The sequence below is a fragment of the Oryx dammah genome, unplaced genomic scaffold (genome assembly GCF_014754425.2).
Source record: "Oryx dammah isolate SB20612 unplaced genomic scaffold, SCBI_Odam_1.1 HiC_scaffold_22, whole genome shotgun sequence".
Taxonomy (NCBI): Eukaryota; Metazoa; Chordata; class Mammalia; order Artiodactyla; family Bovidae; genus Oryx; species Oryx dammah.
Window position 1 is genome coordinate 38137737 of NW_024070206.1, and position 20426 is coordinate 38158162.

The 20426-nt window shown below is 39.5% G+C and overlaps 1 protein-coding gene across 1 annotated transcript in view; it reads left to right on the forward strand.

The window, feature by feature from the left end:
* The window catches only part of ASXL3 (ASXL transcriptional regulator 3), a 197340-nt gene that overhangs the window by 84367 nt on the left and 92547 nt on the right, over positions 1-20426 (forward strand). The window contains exons 5-7 of the mRNA XM_040264812.1: positions 6343-6464; positions 19077-19194; positions 20162-20281. Coding sequence (XP_040120746.1) covers positions 6343-6464; positions 19077-19194; positions 20162-20281 — 360 coding nt within the window. The remainder of the gene's footprint in view (positions 1-6342; positions 6465-19076; positions 19195-20161; positions 20282-20426) is intronic.

Sequence of the window (20426 nt, forward strand, 5' to 3'; positions counted from 1 at the left end):
TTTTTATTTTACCACACAAAACCTCCAGACTGTGACGTTCCTCTTGAAATAAGTCAACAAGTAAGGACAGCAAAAGGAAATGTATCTACATTTAGTGGTAGGTCATGGGGCTTCCCAGGTGGCTCAGATGTTAAAGAATCTGCCCACAATGCAGGAAACCTGAGTTCGATCCCTGGATCGGGAAGATCCCCTGGAGAAGGGAATGGCAACCCATTCCAGTATTGTTGTCTGAAGAATTCCATGGACAGAGGAGCCTGACGGGCTCCAGTCCACAGGGTCCCAAAGAGTCAAACACGATTGAGCGACTAACACTTTTAGCTTTCACACTTCACATAGATCTCCCACGGACTTGCATAAGATGTTTTTTTTCAGTTTGGTTTTCATATTTTCCCTAATTTATCTTAGGATAACGTGCAATCTTTTAATAAAGATTCTGTTTTCAAATTTTAAAAATTCATTTGTGTATATATGCTTTTCCACCAAAACAAAAAACCAAAAACTGTGCTTTGCTGACTTCCCCTTCCATGAATTCTTGTTAAAAACAGTAATTGAAAGTTAACTTTAGAAAGAAATACTTTAGAACTTGCCTAGTGGTCTAGTGGTTAGGAATCCACTTGCCAATGCAGGGGACGCATATTCGATCCCTGGTCCAGGAAGATTCCACATGCTACGGGCCAGATAAGCCCGTGCACCAAAACCACTGAGCCTGTGCTCTAGAGCCACAGCTGCTGACGCTCAATTACCTAGAGAACATGCTTTGCGACAAGAGAAGCCACTGCAATGAGAAGCCCAAGCACTTTCAACAAAGAATAACCCCCTACTCACCACAACTACCAGAGAAGGCAATGACACCCCACTCTGTAGTCTTGCCTGGAAAATCCCAGATGGAGGAGCCTGGTAGGCTGCAGTCCGTGGGGTCACTAAGAGTTAGACATGACTGAGCGACTTCACTTTCACTTTTCACTTTCATGCATTGGAGAAGGAAATGGCAACCCACTCCAGTGTTCTTGCCTGGAGAATCCCAGGGATGGGGGAGCCTGATGGGCTGCTGTCTATGGGGTTGCACAGAGTCGGACACGACTGAAGTAACTTAGCAGCAGCAGCAGCACCACAACTAGAGAAAAACCTGCACAGCAATGAAGACCCAGCATAGCCAATTTTTTTTTTTTTTTAAGGAAAAGAAATAGATACTTGAGACAAATTTCATAAAAATCAAATTGGACAGTTTAGTGTAATTAACATTCATGGATCAACTGCTCTGTGCCTGTCTTTGCACAGAAGTAAGTGTTCAAGTTGCTGGGCCTGTGAGTGACAAGGCAGATGCAGGCAACAGTATCTGAGAGACTGACATGAATTCATAACCTAAGTTCCAAGAAAGCATGGGTAGGAGAAGAGTAAGTCTTCCTCAGAGATGGGGATAGTCAGGAAGCTTTGAGGAAGCTGTTTGAGTTCGGTCTGTCAAGATGAGTTGGCTAGGCAGAAAGATGAAAGAGGGGACGGTCAGAGCAAGTGAGACAAATACAGTGAGTATTATGTGTGTTCAGGAGATGCCGCAAGATCTCGACTGGCTGAATCAGAGAGATGGGAGTTGGGAAGATGACCAGGTGTGAGACTAGAAATAAAGATAGAGTCAAGATTGCATTCTGCTCAAACATACGGTTATCGGGGGAAGGGAGTTTGGGATCGACATGTACACACTGCTATATTTAAAGCGGATAGCCAACAAGGTCCTGCTGTATAGCACAGGGAACTCTGCTCAATGTTATGTGGCAGCTTGGATGGTGGCGGGGTGGGGGTGGGGTGCGGTGTTTAGAGGAGAATGGATGCATATATATGTGTGACTGAATCATTCTGTTGTATACCTGAAATTATCACAACATTGTTAATCAGCTATATGCTAATGTAAAATTAAAAAAATTTTTTTAAAGGAGTCCATTCTCCTTTCTCCTGTTTTTGTGTCTTGTGCTAAAATTCAAAGCCCTCTTGTATACTTGTCAGGGGCTTAGTACTTAGGCTGGGGGGAATGTCACCCATGCCTTCATCTCAGTGCTGTGCTTAGGCGCTCAGTCATTTCCGACTCTGAGCAGCCCTGCTTACAAAGTATGAGCTTTAGTCCATATTTTCTAGTTCTGTCACATTGTTGGGTCTAATGGTGAATGAAAAAGAGAGAGGGGAAGGGACAGCTTGGGAATTGGAGAAAAGAGGCTGCCATCCAGTCTTGTTGCGATGCACTCAGCAGTTCCTCTTGCCTTGAGTGCTAACTGGTGATGACCTGTAATCCCTTTGGTCCCAAGCCTTCTCAGTAAAATATTTTGGAGGAGGAGTTTGGGAATCTGAGTGTGAATGAGAGTAGAGGTGGATGAGCGACAGCAACTGAAAAGTCCCATTAACTGTTTGAAATAAAAACTGGCAGATTAGCTTTCAACTATGCTTTTAGCTTGCCTAGTTTTATCAGGCAAGCAAAATATAGAAATAATATTCCTGTACCTTTTAAGACATTTTTTTTTCTAGTCTTCAGTTTGTCCAGCTACAAGTAGGGCAGGCAGTTTTGTGGGGTTTCCAGGTATAAAGTCCTAGCATGAGTTTTGTGATGCTGCCAGTGCACAGTTACGAAAGAAAAAAAAAGAGAAACAGTTTCTATTCTATCCTGAGCGCCAAGAAGATATCACTTCTAAGCTGCATGTCAGAGTTAGATATTTATTGGCTAAAACATCTGTCCTAATTCTTCAGTTTCCTGGCTCCTGTTGTAATTTCAACATACAGGGGATTTCCCCTGGCCCTTTCTTAAACATTAATTTTTTTTTGGCTTGTATTTCAGAGACCAAACTCAGCCCCTTAGATAAATATTCAGGCAACTGTTTAAAATAAGCCCTGTATTATTTATTTATCACATCTGTTAAGAAAGCTGCAAGGATAAAGTAAGAGTGACTGTGTGTTTTGTCAGAATATGAATCTTGCAAGAGTGTGTTCAACCACTGCTCCATCTCCACAGTGAGTGGTTTTAGATTCAGCTACCCTCATGGCAAAGAATGAATGTATCACTTACATGCCTGTGTTTAGGGTCTGTATAGTCAGTACACACACACACACACACACACGCACACACATGCAAACACACACGCACATGCAAACACACACGCACACACTCTTTGAAGGCTGTGCATGCATTATATTGTGTCCTACTCATTTTTATTCTTGAACTTTCCCTTAGAAACAAGTTTTAAACACACAGGAATACTCATTTATATATTTTATTTTCTATTACATTTACTTTCTTTAAGAATCTGCATTTTTTTTTTAGAAATAAATAATTACAGGGAAACTAGTTTGGCCCAGAGAAATAGGATCAAGTTCAGAAAGAGGAACCAGGGAGGAAAATGACTCTGTAGTAAAGGAATTCTCATGATGCTTCACTTGGGTCTAGGCTGGAATGTAAGATGAAGTAAAACAGAATTGAGTTAAAGGGAATTGAATCACATTGAGGAAAAACTTCACAGTATTTTTTGAGGCTGTTTCAGTTTTATTGTCATTCCCTCCAACTGAAATCCTGGGCTATATGTTGACGACTCTTTCTTTTGGAAGCACTGTGTGTAAACACATGTGATTCACTGTTAACACAATGCGGTAGTGAATTTAAACAACCGTACAGCGTATACACTGACACCGAAATAGGTATCATAATACCCTGTGTTTTCCTAGGTCAAAAACAAATAGAGCCAGTTGTAATTTAGATACCTGTTATCCTCAGGAAGTGACAGCTGAGTGTATACTGCTTATTGTAGCAGTCAGAAAATAAAAGACATAAGGTTTTGATTACACCCACACTGATTCAGTAATTGTTGTTTTTTTGATCCTGCTGCATTGAAGTTTACCTTTGAAACGCTTATGAATAAAATCATTTCCTGAGAAAATTGGTAAATGTGTTTTGATGCCCAGTAGGCCAGGAGCATTCTGATGCTTTTTACAAATTCCCTGAAACTCACGTGCTGCATTTTGGCTGTCTTTTTAAACTACCATTAGGTTTGTATTTTTCTAGGTGGTGATACTAATTTAAGAATGTGAAAGTAGTAAAACGTATTTGCTAATGTGCACTTTTCTTTTGGCTGGGCTCACATTCCATCCATTTAGCTCTGTTCAGTTGGGATTATATAACGTATCCACTACCTTCCTCTCATCTCTCCAGTTTGTCACACTTTGTATTGACTCCAGAATGTTGAAAAAAAAAAAGCGCTCCATGTAATCAGTATAAAAATAAATTTATCTTTAGAATATAAACTCGTGGTTATTTCTCATATTTCTTGATAAGTAAGCTTTGGCAAAGAGGTACAAATAAGTGATGATATTAAGGAGAGAGGCCAGGAAGCCATAGTTTATGTAAGCAGTATTATAAAATGTTTCTTTACTGGAACATTTAGATTGTTTTAAGCATAAAATGTCATAGTGTAGCAAAGAAAAAAAAGTTACCTGATCTTTAACTCAGGCATTGCTCTCCCTGGATATCTGGGCTCATCCTTATGCTACTTCGACCTTAATGTTTTCTGGGCCAGTTGACCTCAGTTTTTTCTTATCAGAGCTCAACATCTTGTTCCTTTGTGGCCTTATTAACTTCCTGTTTCATGTCTTCCAAAATTATGCAACATGTTCTTTAGACATTAAGTTTTCTGTATCAGTTCTTGGCTTTGAAGCCAGATATTCTAAATGGAAGATTATGGACCTGGCCTTGGACCCCAGTTCTGCTGTTCTACCGGCTGTGACCGTGGGCGCGTGAATGGCCATTTCTGAGCTGTAGTTTTCCCTCTCCAGTGTGGAGAGGACACTTTTTCCATCTCGCAAGGAAGCTGTGAGGATGAAATGAGGTCACGTATGTCAAATGCCTGGCATTAATAACTGACAGCTATTTTCTAAAATGTGTTCATTTTGTCTTCCTGATGACTTTCTGTCATTAAAACGAAACTCGATTCACTCTTTTGCCTGAGCGTCCTCTTTCATGGGCTGCGTTTTCCATTTCTAGTCAGTGTGCGCTTTAATCTGCCCAAAACAGTGCTGTCGACACGGCCACATGCATATGTCTGCATTTTTTTTACTAGAATTTTTGTTTGTTTGTTTTAGATTTTATTGGAGTAAAATTACTCTACAGTGTGACTAGAATCATTTTAACTCGTCCACCCACCTTTCACACTCAGGTCAGAATTGTCCTGAGCTCCTGTTCCTTGGAAATTTTTCTTAGATTAGTGTTAACCCTGGTGCCCTTAAGAAGGCTTATTTTAAGCTTTTACAATATGTTCTCAAAGTTATTTTCTTCCATATGACTTCCTCTTGCCTCCTGCCTTTGACATATGCCTCCATTTGCCACTAATCACAGTGCTTCCTCATGTGGATTTTCCACATAAATTCCCCCTCCCCTGGAGTGCAGAGAAAAGGCCTTCTATCTCTGCTGCTGCCAGAGTCCCATCAGTGTGAAACCCAGTCTCTCAGACGGAGTGTCTGAGGAGGACGGAAAGAAGCGCCGGCGCTCCAGCCCTGCTGTTACGGAGTAGAAGTGACAGTGAACTTGACTTCCATAGATGAGGCACCTGGAAGGCTTGGCTGTAGTGAAAATGGGTCTGTTATATTGTAATCTGCAGACTCCATAATTTTCTTAAAAATCATTACCTTCAGTTGACACTCCGCATCTCACATTTCATTTTTCCTTCTCCATGCTATGTACTTTGGCCCATAGCAGAGGATATACACACACCCCAGTGCACAGATTCTATAGACGGAGGGCTTTTAAAGGGAAGATTCACAGTACCTCTAAGGTTGAAAGTGAAAGTGCTAGTCGCTTAGCTGTATCTGACTCTGCGACCCCATGGACTGTAGCCTACCAGGCTCCTCTGTACATGAATTCTCCAGGCAAGAATACTGGAGGGGGTAGCCATTCCCTTCTCCAGGGGATTCTGAGGTTGGTAGATTTAAAACAATTTCATTGATGTAGATTCTTTCTTTAGAATGTTATGAATTGCCCAATCTGCCTACTTACCTCCAGAAAGTACCTACTGACTCCCACCTCTTGAGACAGATACCGTGCTCTTTTTTATGTCTGTACAGTAGCCCGAGACATTGAAATTATCATCAACTAGTGGATAGGGAAACTGAGGCTCAGAGAGGGTTCAGTGTAACTGTGGCCACAGAGTGATTAAATGATCCCTTCTTTCAAATTGAGATACTCATCTTTATACTGTGCTATTTTGCTTTATTTTAGGTATCCATTTTCAACTGGAGAAAAGCTCCAAGTGAGTTAATTACAGTGAATATAAAAAAAAGGAATTCAAATTAGTAATATCATTATCTCTCTGTTTCTAGTGTGTGCGAAGCAGGTAACCGATGAGGCGTCTTCCACCCGAGATTCAAGCCTTCCTAACACAGCAGTGCAGAGCAAGTTAGTGTCTTCCTTTCAGCAACACACCAAAAAGGCTCTCAAACAGGTAAGGTCACTGGCACGTCTTTGTCTCTCAGTTCTACCTACTTAAGATAATGAAGGTTGTGCACGAAAAGCAAAATAAATAAGAATGTAGTAATCTGAAAGCAGCAGAGATGTGTTAGATTCAGCCACCCCGCTAATATCCAGTACGCTGACTTTAAGCTACAGACTAGGAGAGGCTAGGCTGTGAGAACTTTGATATAAAATAGAAGAGGGAAAGTGTGCTTGGAAACATATAGAACTTAATTAAGAGTGTGCGTGTGTGTGTGTGTGATTTAGAGCAAATATATTGCTTGTTCATACAAGTATTTTGAAAATACTGTCTCTATTTATGGTCTTATGTTTATCTGATAATTGACGTCAAAAAGAAATGTAATTTCTTTCTTGTTACTGAAATGCATTGCTATAAATAAGAAAAACAGCGGTTGTGGCTTCCTTGTATCTCGACTATCCATTAGTGTGTTTGGTGCTGAATAGAGGTCAGCTTTGCAGTATCATCCCCACATTACATAAGCAGTCTTGACCTGTGTGTCCTTGTCCAGAGATGGTGGTGAAAAGTGTGGTTATAATATTGGACTCGAGAAAGAAAGAAAGTGTTAGTGACTCAGTTGTATCCAACTCTTTGCAACCCCATGGACTGTAGCCTATCAGGCTCTTCTGGCCATGGAATTCTCCTGGCAAGAATACTGGAGTGGGTAGCCATTCCCTTCTCTAGGGAATCTCCTGACCCAGGGATTGAACCTGGGTCTCCTGCATTGCAGTCGGATTCTTTACCACTCAGACATAACCTGGTTTCAGCCCTTGCTACTCACTGTGTGACTCTGGGTAAGCCACATTTCTTTTCTGAATCTTAAACAACTCTTCTAGAAGATGTAGAAAATAAAGGTACCCTTCACCTGGGAATGATCCAAGAATTAAGCGAGGTGATAAGCTGAAAGGAGGTGGTAAAGTGAAAGTGTAGCCCATAATAATCGCTAATGAATGTTAGCCCAGAAATGCTGCATGTGTCCAGAAGAAAAGAAAGAGATGCTGTGGGCAGAGGGGAACAGTGCATGATTAGAATAATGTCAGTAATGCAGAACTCACATATTTAGCCCTGAATTCATGGTTTTCCCTTGTTTAACTGCTTTCCTGATTTTTAATTTTCATCATTTTGACAGCCACCTCCACCTCACCCCTTGCTGACCCTTACCAAGTCTAGTGATAGAGGTGTCATTCTAAATGGTAGATTTATAAGACAGAAAAAGAAGCCATGTTTTTAAATAAAGTTAAAAACATTTTTAAAGTCTTACCAACACATAAAGCTACGTAATATTCACATCCAATCTCTTGAAGTTAGAATGTCTCCACCGACTCCTCTGTTTCAAACTAGGAAACTTTAAGAAAGAAACATTTTTATACTGAATTCTGTTGCTTTTTAATTCCGTCTTAGCTACTGAAATCACAGTATTTCTATTCACTGGTATTATATGTAAGGTAGTAACAGTGTTTCATCCTACAGAGGTCAAATACTGAGCTCGCCATTTGTGTCCTTGCTCTTGTGAAATGTTTTAGATGCCAGAGAACAAAATTAAATTCAGTGTGGCGATCCCTTTTTCCCTGATGAAATAAACTAGGGGTGATGGTAGGGACGCCTGGGGAAAGGCTGATTCCAGTGGGAAAGTGGATGCAGGTACTAACATATCAACGAAACGGGAGACTGCTGACTTGAGCATTTAGGAAACGTAGATGTGCCAGCCCCAAGCATCCTGTATCCTGCATCGAACCTAGACGGGCCTCCAATTAAAATAAATAAATTTAAATTTAAAAAAAGAGACTTAGGTGCAAATCTAAACGAAACTCATGCTTCTGAAGAGCAGTGATTTAGAAACTGTGGACACTGCGAATCCGTCCTCCATATGAATGCAAAGCTATTCATTCACATCTCTTTACTGTCATGTCGCATTATTGTTAACTTCCTTCACGTTTGTTTCATATCCTTTGAATTTTTTTTTTTTTTTTGTTTTTTTTTACAATTGCTAAAACATGACACAGTGTTGAGTTCCGGGGTATTTTTTGTTTGTTTTATTTTTTGTAGATCGCGTGTCCGCAGGAAGTACCACTTGCTTGATTAGCATCTAAACCTTGTTTTAAGGAGCCAGCCCTGTAAGCTTCTTAATGTCCTGAGAGAGCTATTTATTCATGTCTTAAAACCTACTGTCTTATACTCAGGTAACAAGTTAGTCACCCAGACAGCGTGGTACAATATATAGCAGATATACTAATGTTTGATTAATAATCAAATTCGTATTGGAAGTACATTTAGAAGAAAAGCTGTTCTTGTAGAATTTTGCCAGATTCCTTGTAATTGCTGAGTTTCTTAAGGCAGTGTTTCAAAAATTGACTGAACATGCGGCATTTTGAATTGCAGCAGCCTCAGCAGATTTGCAGCTTTCTTTTTGATAGTTGAATGGCCCATGACCGTGTAGAATTCTTTGAAAGTGTATATACTGTTATATATATATATATATGTATGTGTTCTATGGTTGTGAATATGTTTTGTGTGTATACATAAACCATAATCTTACAGCATGAATCATAATCTTAAGAACCTAGGGCCAGCTGAATAACCCTAATAATAATTACATTAGCTTGTCATTTATTTTTATGCTCTGCATTTAACAGGCACTATGCCATTTAATGCTCACACAAATCTTTTAAAGTAATCCTTTAAAATATGTTTCAAATGAGGAAGCTACAGCCCAGAGGAACTAGAAAACTTACCCAAGACTGTCCAGTGAGTAAATCTTGAAGATGACATTTGAACCCAGAATCATAGTTTCAGATTCTGCCCTCTCAACTATTAGTTCCTTTTAGCATATGCTTCCTAGATGCCTCACTGATAAAGAATCCCTTTGCAGTACAGGAGATGTGGGTTCAATCCCTGGGTCAGGAAGATCCCCTGGAGAAGAGCATGGGAACCCACTCCAGTATCATTTTCTGGAGAATCCCATGGACAGAGGAGCCTGGTGGACTACAGTCCATGGGGTCACAAAAGAGTCAGACACAACTTAGCAACTAAAAACAACTACAGCAGTGTAATAGGATACATGGATTTTTGACATTATCCAAGGAAACCTGCATTCCCGAGTAGTGGTATAAAGTAAGGAAAGCATGTTGCTGCTGCTAAGTCACTTCAGTCGTGTGTGACTCTGTGCGACCCCATAGACGGCAGCCCACCAGGATCCCCCGTCCCCGGGATTCCCCAAGCAAGGACACTGGAGTGGGTTGCCGTTTCCTTCTCCAATGCACATAGTCATTAAGAATATTATTTCTGGGCTTCTCTGTGGTTAAGACTCCACCTCCCAATGCAGAAGGCATGGATTCAGTTCCTGGTCCAGGAACTAAGATCCCACATGTCACACAGCACAGCCAAAATAAGATAATTTTTTCAAAAAAAAAGTATTTCCTAACAAAGACTGCTTGTGTTCAGTATCAACACATACTAAAGGTAGATACTTAAATATAGTAGCTTTTATCATTTTACTAGGAGTATATTTTGAGTCAATAGGGCTTTTGTATTTCAGCTCTATATTGTGCAGTATAGATTCTTAGAAAAAGAAGGTGGGAAAAAAAAAATCCAGGAGCTTTTTATACACTCTTGCCTGGAAAATCCCATGGACAGAGGAGCCTGGTAGGCTGCAGTCCACGGGGTCACAAAGAGCTGGACATGACTGAAGTGACTTAGCAGCAGCAGCTTTTTACATGTAAGTATAGTGAAGAAATGGTTTCCCTGGTAGCTCAGCTGATGAAGAATCTGCCTGATTTGTAGGAGACCCCGGTTCAGTTCCTGGGTTGGGAAGCTCTCCTGCAGGAGGGCATGGCAATCCACTCCAGTATTCTTGCCAGGAGAATCCCCGTGGACAGAGGAGCCTGGCGGGCTACAGTGCACGGGGTCGCAAAGAGTCAGACATGACTGAGCTACTAAGCACAGCACAGCACATAGTGAAGACAAATAATTTAAAACAAACCTCGGGCTTGCCTCGTGGCTCAGTGGTAAAGAATCCACCTGCCAGTACAGGAGACATGGGTTCGATCTCTGGTCTGAGAAGATCCCACAGGCCACAGAATAATGAAGCGCACGCACCAGCTGCTAAGCCCGTGCTCTAGAGTGCACGTGCCGCAACTTCTGAAGCCAGGAGCTGTAAAACTTGTCCTTAGCAGCAAGGGAAGCCACTGAATCTAGAGAAAAGCCACGCAGCAATGAAGACACCCAGCACAGTCAATAATAAAATAAATAAAAAATTTTTAATTGCTTCTTCTAAAACAAACCTTATGCCAAACAAGCCAGATAAAATCCCCCAGCTCTGAAGCCCCCACCCCCACCCAAAGCATGTTGCCACAGTGAGTGGGTACTTAACTGTGCACTGCTCTTGACTGCAGTGTAATTACAGGCTGGGCTTTGTGAAAGCTGGGATGCCCCTTGTCTGTTGATGTAGGGTATTTTCATTGCTCCTGATATTTGGGTCCCTTTAACTTTCTAATCATTGGAACATTAGTTCATATCATATGTGAAGTTTAACTGCATGAATAATGTTGTTATTTCAGTAGTTATTTTTCTGAATAACATCTTCAAAATAATAATCAGAAGCCTCTGGAGGATAGCAGATTGCTGATGATTACCGTGTTCCCTGTCTTCTTTCTGCCTGGATATTTTAGCTGTAATGATCCTAAAAAGTGTGAAATGATTATATTTTGAATTTCAAGGAAGCATAATTAAAGAAGATTAAATTTTGGAAGTTTCTAAACAGCAGAGTCAAAGACAAGATTAAAAAAGGATGAGATATGTTATGATGGGAGGTAACATGACGGACAAGAGAACCTTTCTGTCTTGTTCCTGTTGGTTTCTTTGACTTTCTTCATTATTTATTTAGGATGGTAGAATTTATTCATAAAGTTGCCGATGACTTTCCCCCCTTGTATCACAAATCAGACATATTCCTGGTATTTTGCTTCCGCTTTATATGTTTGACCAATACTGTGAAATTCCAAAGGTTGTGTTGCCTGATAGCAGTTTCTGAACGTGGGTGTTGACATTTAGTGTACAAGCAACAATGCGCGTTGGTGGTGCCTGACACAGCCAGCTGTTTCATATGTGTATATTTCTCATTATTTCAGCATTCACAGCATGTGCTATTTTCAGATTTTTCAGTGAAGGGTTTGCCACATCCAGTGCATTCTTAAATTACACTGTTACTCTTCTTTCTCTATGAAAACAAAGAAGGTATTACTTCTTTATGTAAATCCCAAGTTAACATAAAAGCCTCTGACTTTAGATTTTACTTTATTTTTCATTGAGGTGGAAATGAGAATTGTTCTATATTTTTAGAGTTTTCCCAAGCTTTTTTCTTTTAAAATAAAATGTTTATCTAAAGATTTTCTGTCTCTTTTTACAAGAGAATATTGTAATACATCTCTAGATGAAAGCATGCTCACTCAGCATCTTTTGATTTCTTTCTTTTCACTTAAAGCCAGAATTGTAACTGATGTGTGATATGATCTTTACTTTCCTAGACTGGTTTAGCTCTGTTATGTTGGTTTCCTTTAATAAGTAAGTCTATTTCCAAGTGCAAGCCTGTAAGTTTCTTTCATATTGAATGATACCTGGAAGTATTAAACTTGGCAAGTCCAATGTACTCTGTGTAGTTTGGACATTACCTGTATGGGCAGCTTTTACAGTGGACTGTATTTACACGTGCTGTCTGCTTTTTTATTTTGTTTCAGTATTGCTTCTTTCTAGACTTGAATTAAGATTTAAAGTTGTTCAATGAAATAATTCCATTAACATTACAACATATATCTAAGAGTTGAGTAGTTGGAGGCGCCTCATTGACATCTTCCTCTTAAAAATGAATCTAGACTGATACAGTAAGACTTATTATATAATATCAATAACAAATTAAAACCATGTTATAGATTGATCAACAGGGCCACCACTCACTAATTAAAACCTATGGTGTGGAATAGAAATAACCTTCCGATCCTCACGTTGTCACAATAACAGATAATCCTTCTCAGGTTATCCTTGTGCAGAGCAAATCTTCCATGACCATTGAAAGTGGCCTTCCTAATCATATTTTCTTGATCTATTACATGGACGTATATTTCCAGGTTGGGATACCCAAGCTTAGACAATTACGAAGTAAATTTCATTCCTCTTCTATTGTATTTCTAGTGTAAAATAGGCAGTTTTCTTATTCTCTTGGAATTGGCAAAACCAATACAGAATTGTAAAGTAAAATAAAAAATAAATAAATTAAAAAAAATAAAAAATAAATAAAAAATAAATAAATAAAATAATCCAACTTATAAAAAAAATAAAAAAATAAAAGGATAATGGATGATGTTAAGGATAAATGGATAAAGTTAAGGATAATGGGGTACATGAGTACCCTGTTGTGAAGTGGGTGCTAGACATAGCCTCAGAGGACTCACTGAGAGGAAGCCAGGTGGCCATCAACTATCCCCCCAAAGCCTATTAAACCATAGCTCTGTGGTGTTCCTATTTAAGATATCTTACCAACACTGTTGTCTCTGTTTTGCAGGGGCATTTACCCAAGTAATTTGCCCAGCGTTACTCAGCTCATGAGTTAAGTCTTTCACTGACTCTACAGCCTCATACCTCACAGGCATTAAGACAGCTCTGCAGCCCCTGTTCTGCTGTAAGTCAGCCCAGTGGAGGAGGGGGATTTGAATAATTCTCTCAGGCAGTGGGTCAGACTCATTTATTTGGGGAGGTTGAGAAACACTGGGAATGATGTCTAGTAGGTATCAAAAAGTGGTGCCCCCTGGCTGAATTTGGCTCAGAATCCTCTTTGTTTTGTCAGGCACATTGTTTAAAACAGGAAACCTCACCAAAAAGTCCAGTTGTGTTTCTTCTCTTGGGCCGTTACTCCCCTTCCAGTGGGTACGCGCTTTTGCAGTCCCCAGCCTACCCCTTGTCATCGTCTTACCCCAGCCAGCATGGTCCAGAAAGCATTGCGTGTTTTTCAGGGGAATGTCAGGAGACATGCAGCATATGTGGCGAGTGGCCGATGTGCACGTAGTTGCAGAAATATAGTTATATAACCAAACCAGACAAACCTTGAGCAGCTAGCTTCTTTATTTGCAGAATGTATCCCCTGCCATGGGGGACTCCGAATCACTTTACTGCCCACCTCATGCACATAACAAACTCCGGAGTTCTCCTGTTGAAAGTCATCCCAAACTATCCCAGACACCTCAGTTAAGTCAGCATGTTTTTTTCTCCTCTATCCATATTCTGATCTGCTTGGAGGGTATCCGCAGGATCCACAGCCAAATAAGTCCTGTCTTCTAGAAAACGAATTGGAATCTTCAGGCTATCCTAAAATGACACACCCTAAAATGGCTATGGATATAGTAAATGTAATCAAGATGCCCTCTCTGATAGCTGAATCCAGATACTCCTGAGTTCAGCTGCTAGATACTAGCATCATAGTAAACAAAGGCTTCCCAGTTTTTGCTTATTTGACCCTAAAAATGTTAGTTGGAATAGAAAATAATGCTTGTTTTTCAGAGGTAAGGCAAACAAAGTGTATATTTTTAATACACTTAGAACAGTGTTTTTTTAATTGATTTTTATTGGAGTATCGTTGTTTTATGGTGTTATGTTTCTGCTATACAGCAAAGAAAATCAGTTACATGTATACATATATCCCGTTTTTAAAATTTCATATCCACCTCATTAGAACTGATTGAAATGTATTCTTTGTAATGGCTGAGTAATACTCCATTGTGTATATGTACCACAGCTTTCTTATCCATTCGTCTGCTGATGGACATCTAGGTTGCTTCCATGTTCTGGCTATTATAAACAGTGCTGCGATGAACATTGGGGTACACGTGTCTCTTTCAATTCTGGTTTCCTCGGTGTGTATGCCCAGCAGTGGGATTGCTGGGTCCTAAGGCAGTTCTATTTCCAGTTTCTTCAGGAATCTCCACACTGTTCTCCATAGTGGCTGTACTAGTTTGCATTCCCACCAACAGTGGAAGAGGGTTCCCTTTTCTCCACACCCTCTCCACCATTTATTGCTTGTAGACTTTTGGATTGCAGCCATTCTGACTGGTATGAAATGGTACCTCATTGTGGTTTTGATTTGCGTTTCTCTGATAATGAGTGATGTTGAGCATCTTTTCATGTGTTTGTTAGCCATCTGTATGTCTTCTTTGGAGAAATGTCTATTTAGTTCTTTGGCCCACTTTTTGATTGGGTCGTTTATTTTTCTGGAATTGAGCTGCAGGAGTTGCTTGTATTTTTGAGATTAGTTGTTTGTCAGTTGCTTCATTTGCTATTCTAATGAGGTGGATGAAACTGGAGCCTATTATACAGAGTGAAGTAAGCCAGAAAGAAAAACACCAATACTAACGCATATATATGAAATTTAGAAAGATGGTAACAATAACCCTGTATGCGAGACAGCAAAAGAGACACAGATGTATAGAACAGCCTTATGGACTCTGTGGGAGAGGGAGAGGGTGGGATGATTTGGGAGAATGGCATTGAAACATGTATAATATCACACATGAAACGAATCGCCAGTCCAGGTTCGATGCAGGATACTGGATGCTTGGGGCTGGTGCACTGAGACGACCCAGAGGGATGGTACGGGGAGGGAGGAGGGAGGGGTGTTCAGGATGGGGAACACGTGTATACCCGTGGTGGATTCATGTTGATGTATGGCAAAACCAATACAATATTGTAAAGTAATTAGCCTCCAGTTAAAATAAATAAATTTATAAAAAATATTTCCTATCCATTTAGGTACCACAGAAAAATGAGTAGAGTTCCTTGTGCTATGCAGTATGTCCTCATTAAATATCTATTTTAATACATAGTATCAATAGCGTACATATGTCAATCCCAAACTCCCAATTCATCCCACCCCTCTTTCTCCCCTTGGTATCCGTAAGTTTGTTCTTTACATCTGTGTCTCTATTTCTGCTTTGCAAATAAGTTTATCTGTGTCATTTTTCCTAGATTCCTCAGATAAACTGTATTATACAATGTTTGTTTTTTTCTCTCTCTGACTTTATACGACAGATTCCAGGTTTATCCATGTCTCTGCAAATGGCTCTATTTTGTTTACTTTTATGACTGGATAATAGTCCATTTTGGGCTTCCCAGGTAGTAAAGAATCTGTCTGCTAATGCAGGAGATGCAGGTTCCATCTCTGGAAAATCCCCTGGAGTGGGAAATGGCAACCCCCTCCAGTATTCCTGCCTGGAAAATTTCATGGCCAGAGGAGCCTGACGGGCTATAGTCCATGGGGTTGCAGAGAGTCAGACATCATTAAGTGACTGAGCATGCACACACTATCCCAATGTATGTATGTACCACACCTTCTTTACCCATTCCTCTGCTGATTGACATTTGCTGCTTGCGTGTCCTGCCTATTGTGAAGAGTGCTGCAGTGGACATCAGGCTGCATGTATCTTTCGGATTACGGTTTTCGTCAGGGATATACCCAGGAGTGGGATCGCTGGATCCTACGCTAGTTCTATTTTTAGTTTTCTGAGGAACCTCCATACTGTTCTCCACAGTGGCTGAACCACCTTACATTCCCACCAACATTGTGAAAGGGTTCTCTTTTCTTCGTATCCTCTCCAGCATTTACTGTTTGTAGATTTTTTGATGATGGCTATTCTAACTGATGTGAGACAATACCTCACTGTAGTTTTGATTTGCATTTCTCTAATAATTAGTGATGTGGAACAACTTTTCATACACCTATTGGCCATCTGAATGTCTTCTCTGGAAAAATGTCTATTTAGGACTTCCACCCATTTTTTTCATTGGGTTGTTTGGTTTTTTGATATTGAACTACATGAGCTGTTTCTGTATTTTGGAGATTAATCTTTTGTCGGTTACTTCGTTTGCAAATATTTTCTCCCATTCTGAGGGTTGTCTTTTCATTTTTTCTATGGTTTCCTTTGCTGCACAAAAGCTTTTAAGTTTAATTAGGTCCCATTTGTTTATTTTTGTTTTTATTTTCATTAATCTAGGAGGTGGGTCAAAAAAGATCTTGCTGCAATTTATGTGAGAGAGTTCTGCCTGCCTATATTTTCCTCTAAGAGTTTTATAGTATCTGACCTTAGGTTTAGGTCTTTAATCCATTTGAGTTTATTTTAGTGTTTGGTATTAGGGAGTGTTCTAATTTCATTTTTTACATGCAGCTGTCCAGTTTTCCCGTCATCACTTACTAATGAGACTTGAGCAAATACATAGAAGAACTAAAGAGCAAAAGTCATTTCAGTGGTAGGCATATTGGGACTTCCCTGGCATCCAGTGGTTAGGATGCTTCTACTGCATGGGGTGTGGATTGTACCCCTGGTAGGCAGGGAATAAGAAGATACTGCATTGCCACAGAGTACAAGCAAAAAAAAAGAAAGAAAGCTCGACAAAGTTTTCATCACCTACAAGCATGTAGTGTTGCATTTCAATATTTTAGAACATGCCGTACCAAGAAATAATATTCAAATTTCTGAGTAGGAAATATATATTCAGAAAAAGTCATTGAGACCATTGAAATGGGCTCGATATTAACTAACATTCCTTATATCTACCTTGGCTCCAGCTTGACTATTTAAAATTCAAAATAGCCATGGATTTTTCTTTTCATATTATTGTTATCTTGGTTTATTTCTGTCCAACTGCTAATTTTTCTATAATAGAGTCTTAGCTGTAAGACTTGAGGACAGCATTTTTGTTATTTTAGTAATTATTTACCACAAACCCTATAAAAAGACATGTCACCTTTGACTTTGTGATTCTGGCTTCTAAGCCTCTGATTGTATCATCTCTTTTATCTTTTCATCATCTCTTCAACATTTTCCAAAATATACCGCCCCACCGTGCCATTAAATGAAGATTTTTAAAATACCTGTTAGGATTGCCAAGGGAAAAATTTGAAATCTATGTAGACTCCTAGAAAATGATCACTCTTTATATAGGTTATAATTGTTTTGGGAAGTCTTATCTTATATAGTGGGCAAAGGTGAGCTTAATTGTAATTTAAGGTACTGCCTTACCTTATATTGTTTTATGTTGGATTGTAGGTTAATGTCTATAAAGTGCTTGGAGTTCTTATGCAGGGCTAGAGAAATGTATGCAATTATGTACACATCTTAATGAAAGAGTAAATGTTGTAAATATTTTATATAGCACATGAACTCATGAGGAGGATGGCATCTTTATTATCTTTGTATCTCCTGTCCCCTCCACCCCACCGCCCCTCCCCAAGTGGCTGGTACTTTATAAACTCATTAAATGTAAGAATTGAAGGGAAAATGTCCCCTATTATTATTAGCAACAGTATCATTTATAAGAGATTTCCTAAGCTATTCACTTCCCCATCGGGTTTTAACTCTCATCTGAATATGCTTTCTTTCATTTAAGTGATATTTAGTTTTATACACCTGTAATTATTTGATTGCTAAATTTTATGGTCAGCAAGTTGGACATTCAGGTAAAACACTTTGCATATAGAATAGTGTTTCTGTCAGCAGGGGGCTATAGTGTCAATACAGCATTTCAGGAGACGGTGACAATTATTGGTCAAAGAACATTAATCAAGTAACTGAGATGTTATAAAATTGGTAAACATTACACAGAAACCAGGAATAAAAAGGTTGGAGACTGTCTGTGGTCAGCCTTTTACCCTTTTGAGGAGTTTTAGCATTCCTACAACGGTGAATTTAATGTCTCTTCAATTGTGTATGCTTAAGCCCCTTTTTATTACGGGTAATTTTCTGCGTAAAACGATCAGCTAGATAAGCTGTATTTCAAAACTTTTCAATGTCTTTTTATTACATTATCATCACCAGGGCCGATTCATTTATGAAACGTAAAGCACTCCCATTTGGAGCAATTTATTCTCGTATCAATCTCCCCCCACCCCCCCACCCCGCACTGGATTTGCCAGAACGCCGTCATGTTCGTGTTCTGAAGGTTAATGCCCAAAGTCAAGCAGACAGGAGCCAAGTGCTGCAAGGTTTCCAAGATTAGGACTGATTCCCTTCACAGAAATAAATGATTCCTGCCATGTTCAGTGATTTTGTGCAGCGCTCCCCACGGCTGAGTGAGTGCATCAATACTGTAGTCCTTACCTGCTGTACATACTGATGACACCCAGTGTTAACTTGATTGACTGAGCAGCCCAGTGGAGAGGACGCACCTGCAAGAGAAGTGCAGACACATATTCTTATCCTGGTTGCGAAACATTTATTTTACATTTCTTTTCTTTGGGAGTCATGGTTTCCAATTCCATGGGCTCTCAAGCCACAGCTCGGGTACCACAAACCTCCCCATGCTGTTTGGTTTTCAGAATTCTCCCGAAAATGGTCTCAGGTTTCTACCCTCTGCTAAAGCCCAATTTTATGCTTTTGAGGGAAAAATGACAGGAAGGTGACGCTGAAGAGTCTTGACAAATGAGTGACTCTGTGGAATTTAAGTCTGAGAGGTTCTATCTAATGATAGACAAGTGGATCATTTAATTCAGTTATGAGAAATCATTTTGACTATATGTTTCTGTTCTATTTTATTATCATGTTTTTGTAGGCTTTGAGGCAGCAGCAGAAGAGAAGAAATGGAGTCTCAATGATGGTAAACAAGACTGTCCCTCGTGTGGTTCTGACACCATTAAAGGTGTCTGATGAGCAGTCGGATTCGCCTTCAGGTAAAGAGCTAAAATATTCTATGCTTGGTCAGTTACTCCCTGGAGGAGAGTTCCTCACTGAGAGAGAGATGTCATGAATTTTCTCTGAAACTGAATACTATTTTCACTTAAGGTTTCATTTATTTTTTTTGTGTGTGTGTGTGTATGTGTGCCTTTGACTCTTTCCTTGATTCAAACCTAACTGGGCATTTTGCTCTTAAAAAAAAAAAGCAAGAGCACGTCTTGCTCATCATCACAGGACTTCATTTGCTAATGTCACTAGATGTAAGGAGATGTGTGGTACTGCTAGCTGGGTTTCTCTTGCTTTGGCTTTTGTGTGAATGCCGAACTTGAATGCTGGACCACATGCTGATGTGTAATGCCATCAAAAGCCATTCTTCTGTGAGTGTGAATTTGTTTTGCCATCCTCTGCTACAAAATCTAGGAATCGTTTATTAGTTTTTGTGTTCTGGCGGCATTCTTCTCACCTCAGTGCAGCCCTGACCTTTTCTTCTAATTTACCTTCTGTCACTTTTTCAGCTGTGTACCATTCTATTTATTATAGATTGATGTTTGCATTTTCTCTTCCTGCTTCAACGTAAAGTTATTCATAAAGGCATGATCTCTACCTCTCTTCATCCTTCATCTTTCTGTCTTGGCCTTGCATCGTCTCCAAGTGGCATAGTATTGTTGAAGTGTATTCATATATTTTCACAAAAGATCTGAGTGTTTCTTTTAAAAGCTATCAGATCAGTGAATGTGTTTTTGACTCCACTATTAGGCCATCTGTTCTTGCTTTTTGTTCTGTTTGATTGATTTATTGGACTTTTCTCTTTATATCCAGTAGAGGAATCAGATTGTGGCCAAAGGCAGTGTATTAACTCTTAGAAAAGGAGATTATATCGATGGTTGGTAAAACAATTTGAGATTTTTCTTTTCAAGGACAGCAAGAGGAAGATAATGACATAATAACTATTTCCTCTTTTAGGATCTGAATCTAAAAATGGTGAAGCAGACAGTTCAGATAAAGAAATGAAACATGGGCAAAAATCTCCCACTGGAAAACAAACAAGTCAGCACTTAAAGCGATTAAAAAAGTCTGGTTTAGGTGAGTGTTCGATTGACTATCACATTTCTCATTTTAGAGATTTAAATATTGTTGAATGAAATAATAGGAACTTTCTTTTAATAGTTAAACAAGGAAAATTTTAAATCTTCCCAATGTATCTAAACCAAGAAGGTGCTAAATAAGG